We start from the raw sequence: 5,000 nt of genomic DNA, 5'->3' as shown, positions 1-5,000 counted from the left end.
GAAAAGTAGAAGGAAAAAAAGGGAAGAAACACAAGAAGAAGAAAGAAAAACAAGGAATAAGAAAGGATAATAAAGAAGAAACAAAACTGACGTAAAAAAACAAACAAAATCCTGAGACCAATTGACTTAAATCAGCTGGTAAATAATGAATAACTTCAATACAGAAAAAGCCTCAAGAAGCAGCCTTGCACATAGCTGAACTTATGCATGATTGCAGGATAAACACTACTTGCAGCATGACGTGCCATGAGCAACGGTGATCATGCACGTAAGAAGATTGTAAAGGAAAGCAAGCACTGGGGAGAAAGGCGATTGCATGACGATCACTGTCCAGGAACACCCACGTGTTGTGCATGACGAAGAGGTTTAAAAGGAGGAGGAGGAGGAAGGAGAAGACGACGTTAAAGAAGAGGAACTGGAAGATGAGGAAGAAGAGGAGAAGGAAAATGAGGAGGATAAGAAGGCGTTAGCGGTGGTTGCATGATGATCACTATCCAGGAACCCCCACGTGTTGTGCATGACGAAGAAGTTTAAAAGGAGGAAGAGGAGGAAGAAGAAGAAGAAGTTAAAGAGGAGAAGGAAGGAGGAGTTAAATAAGAGGAAGAGGAAGATGAGGAAGAAGAGAAGGAGGAAAAGGAGGCAGGGATTGCATGACGATCACTGTCCAGGAACCCCACGTGTTGTGCATGGCGAAGAAGTTTAAAAGGAGGAAGAGGAGGAGGAAGGAGAAGGAGCTAAAGAAGAGGAAGAGGAAGATGAGGAAGAAGAGGAGGAGGAAAAGGAGGCGGTGATTGCTAGCTGATCACTGTCCAGGAACCCCCACGTGTTATGCATGACGAAGAAGTTTAAAAAGAGAGGAAGGAGGAAGAAGACGACGTTAAAGAAGAGGAAGAGGAAGATGAGGAAAAAGAGGAGGAGGAAAAAGAGGCGGTGGTTGTATGACGATCTCTGTCCAGGAACCCCACGTGTTGTGCATGTTGTATAGAGAAAGGGGAAGGGATACAGGAACAGCATTACGAGGAGATTTAGGGGGAATGAGGGAAGACGAGGAGTGATGGGGAGTGAAAGAGGAAATTAGGAAGGGAAGGGAGGGAGAACGGCGGGGCAGGAAAAAAAACGAGTAATTTGGCTACACAAAAGGAAGTGAATTTATGCGAAGGAGAAGGAAGAGGAGGACGAAGAAGTAGAGGAGGAGGAGGAGGTACTTGCATTTGATTTTCTTAAGGTTCAGCATTCTCATTCATTTTTTTCTTTCATTCTCTCATTCTTTATCTCTCTTTGCTGTCTCTCTCTATTTGATTCCCTCCTCTTCTCCCGTTGCTCTCTCTCTCTCTCTCTCTTTATCTCTTTCCCTTCCTTTCTCTCTCTCCCTACCTCCCTTCCCCCCTCTCTCCCTCCCTTCCTCTCACTTTCTCTTTCCCTCTCCTTCCCTTTCCCTTTTCTCTCTCTGTCTCTCCCTCTATCCCTCTCCTCTTCTCTCCTTCCCTTCTTCCCTCTCTCTCTCTCTCTCTGTCTGGCTTGCCTGTCTGTCTGCCCCCCCCCCCCCCACCATTTTAGGGCTGTGTATAGTGAGCCAATAAACACACAAGCTTCTAAAATGGCAGCCATACAACCCAAAGCCAAGGCAGGCTCCACGTGGGCTTGAGAACGTGCCCCACCGTCATCCTGTGAACACAATTAGCCGCCTGGCACCCTTGGGGTCTAGCCGTCCACGTGCACTCAAGCACCGTTACCCGTTCATCACCTCGAGAGTTCATTTACTTGTGATGCCCTCTTTCAGCAATAAAGCGCCGAGCCGTACCAATCTGTTATTGCTGTCACCAATCCCTCTCTCCCTTTTGCAGTGCGTGCTAGCCTAGCAGAAGCTATACGCCTGCCTCCCTCCCTCCCCCTTTCTCTCACTCTTTCTCCCTCTCTCTCTCTCTTTCTTCGCCCCCCCCCCCTCTCTCTCCCTGCGCGCACTCTGCTAGGAGACGCCATACCTCCCCTTCTCTCCCTCTCTCCCTCCGTCTTTAGTTCTCCCTTCCTCCCTCTCACACTCTCTCACCGTCCCTTCTTCCCACTATCTCTTTCTCTCATTCTCTCCCTACGTGTACTCTGCTTGGAGACGGCATACCTCTCTTCTCTCCCTCACTCCCTCCCTTGTTCTTTCTCCCTCCCTTCCTCTCACTCTCTCTCCCTCTCCCTGCGTTCACTCTGCTAGAAGACGCCATACCTCCTTTCTCTCCCTCCCTCTTTCTTTTCTCTCTTCCTTCCTCTCACTCTCTCTCCCTCTCCCCTCCCCTCTCTCTCTCTCATACTCTCTCTCTCTCTTTAAGGTTGCGTGCACTCTGTTAGGAGGCGCCATAGGCCTACCTCCATCGTCTCGCTTATTTGGATACACAATTACGATTTTTTATTCATTTTAACATACTAACTTTAAGATCTCAGTTCTTTTTTTTTTCTTTTTTTTTATTATTATTATTTTTTTTTATAAACATCTTGGGTCAACATTCTCTAAATCTCGTTTCCAGCAATTCCTTCCTTAATTTCATCTTCCATTTTGTATTTCATGTTTTTATTCTATTAACTTGCCTTGGTTTCATGTTTTTTGTAATGCAATATAAAGCTGCACCTTCCATGCAGGCCTAAACCTCTGACGCCATAACAAGAAACAGACAAACAAGGAATACCTTTCGATATTTCAATCTTTTATTCATTTAGCCCGATTTTATGGTCATTTTCATGTACTTCATTAACATAAGCTAGAATTAAGGTTATACTACAGTGCAAAGTCATTCATTGCTGACTTGACTTTTTTTTCAGTGACTTATTTCTTGCCTTAATCTTTAGCGGTAGTGCCATGTTTACCCCAAATTTTATTGGAGTTTTACCCTATCTTTTTTTTTTTTCCCACACGCTATTTCATATATACTCTAGGTGTCCTGAGCGTATTTACTTTGAAAAAAAAAAAAAATCACAATTTTCTTTCAGGATTTAGGCTTAACACCGAAAAGAAAATATCAGCTAAAGGCTCCTTCGAAAATGTTTAAGTCCTCTCCACGCCGCCACTTTAATTGGAGGGTCTGGACAAACAGGGAAGAGACAGGCTTGTGCTCCTGCTTCTCTGGCCGGCATCATCACAGTGTAAGCGTTCACTATTTGTTTCCTGCTGTTCGACTTGTTTGCTGGGAGGAGGATCCTGGGCTAATGGATATTATGCTACAATATCTATCCATGTATCTATGTATATATAGAGAGATAGAGATAGATAGATAGATAGAGAGAGAGAGAGAGAGAAAGAGAGAGAAATGGACACACTTATATACACACCCACTCCCATGCCCTTCCCCCCAGACACACACACGCACACACGTGAGTATGTAAAATAAATCTACATACAAATGCACGTACTACATGCAGATATTCTACTCAGCCTGCATACCTGCATGACAGTGAACAGCGACCTTTCCCTCAGACAAGGAGAACGCCATGACTTTCACCATGTCTAGAAGGCCTCCTTGAGTTGGTTCTCCGTAGTCCTTTAATCCAAAGTTGTAGTAGAAAACTGCAAAGGAAGTTAGATTGATTAGAAGGCAGCGGCAGCATGTAACAGTGCAGTAGTGTAACTAGAAGTACATTTTTTTTTTTTTTTTTTTTAGAAATTGGTTTGCTAAAAGAAAATATCATGTTTGTGGTACAAAGTCCTGTGAATTTAATTTAATTATTACTGTTTTAGATGTTCGGTTATTACAGTGTAGTTGCATGGTAGAATGCTAGTACGTCTTAATTATAATAATGTGGAATATTTATTCGCGTACATACATACAATAAGTACATATACCCGAAATAACAGGCTTAACAATTATCTCAGCCTCCCACCTCCCCATAGATAATCCAGAGGGAATCTTCACTTAAACGATTTATAAAATTTACTTGAGGTACCCCTAAAACCGCAGTGACAACTCTTAGAAAAACTTAAGCTGGGGGAAAGTAAAAAAAAAAAGTGATAAGAGAAGAGAAGAACGAAAAAAGGAAAAAAAAAAAAAAAAAAATTCACGACTGCATTTGCAATATCGGGCACCTGAATGTATGCTTTCAGAGTAAGTTAAGAGGCACGTCATGCAAATTCTATTGTAGTAAATTTATACGATTTTTTCACCTTCATTATGCGTTAAAGTTATTAATGAGGACTCTGGAGTACTATTGCTGGTTGTCTATACAGGTTTAAATATACGCCATCTCTCTCACTTTTTCTCTGTCTATCTGTCTCTGTTTCTCTGTCTCTCTTTCTCCCACCCCTTGTCTGTCTGTCTGTCTGTCTGTCTGTCTGTCTGCCTGTCTGTCTGCCTGTCTGTCTGTCTGTCTGTCTGTCTGTCTGTCTGTCTGTCTGTCTCTCTCTCTCTCTCTCTCTCTCTCTCTCTCTCTCTCTCTCTCTCTCTCCCTCTCTCTCTCTCTCTCTTTCTCTCTCTCAATCTCTTTCTTTCTCTCTCTCCCTCTCCCGTTTCTGTCAAAAAAGAAAAGAAAAGAAAAAAAAGAATAAAACAGTTGACGAACACTGCGACAGATCGTCCCCAGACCGCCGACTCCTAATGCAACGCCAGTAATAAATCCCATTTTATTCCTAGGTCTATTCCACGCACGGCTGAGTTTCGCTTTCCATGATACTTGCTCTTTCCACGTGTTGTTATGGGCCAGTCGTGATGAACAAGCTCGATTTCTGTTACGTACGCGCTTGTTCTTGCTGGAATAATAGTTTCGTCGTTTTTGTCTTTTTTGTTTTTTATTTCTGTCTGTTTCTCTGTTTCGCCGTGTCTGTCTTTGTCTCTGTCTGTCTGTCTTTCCGTCTGTCTGTCTGTCTGTCTGTGTCCCCCTCTCTCTTTCTGTCTTTTTCTCTCTCTCATCCCCCCTTTCTCTCTCTCTGAAGTACGGGAGAGGCGATCAATATCAGTTTCAGTTTTAATGGAATTGGAATTTTCTCCTTAACAGAGATTCACATGATCAGCAAAAAAAGTCAAATG

At 43.2% G+C, this 5,000-nt stretch overlaps 1 protein-coding gene across 1 annotated transcript in view; it reads right to left on the bottom strand.

Moving 5' to 3' along the window:
• Positions 1-5,000, bottom strand: part of LOC125032939 (protein tyrosine phosphatase domain-containing protein 1-like) — a 90,191-nt gene that overhangs the window by 19,715 nt on the left and 65,476 nt on the right. Inside the window, exon 5 of the mRNA XM_047624342.1 lies at positions 3,425-3,547. Coding sequence (XP_047480298.1) covers positions 3,425-3,547 — 123 coding nt within the window. The remainder of the gene's footprint in view (positions 1-3,424; positions 3,548-5,000) is intronic.

This window comes from Penaeus chinensis, chromosome 15, assembly GCF_019202785.1.
Source record: "Penaeus chinensis breed Huanghai No. 1 chromosome 15, ASM1920278v2, whole genome shotgun sequence".
NCBI classification, from domain to species: Eukaryota; Metazoa; Arthropoda; class Malacostraca; order Decapoda; family Penaeidae; genus Penaeus; species Penaeus chinensis.
This window is presented reverse-complemented; position numbering and strand designations above follow the sequence as displayed.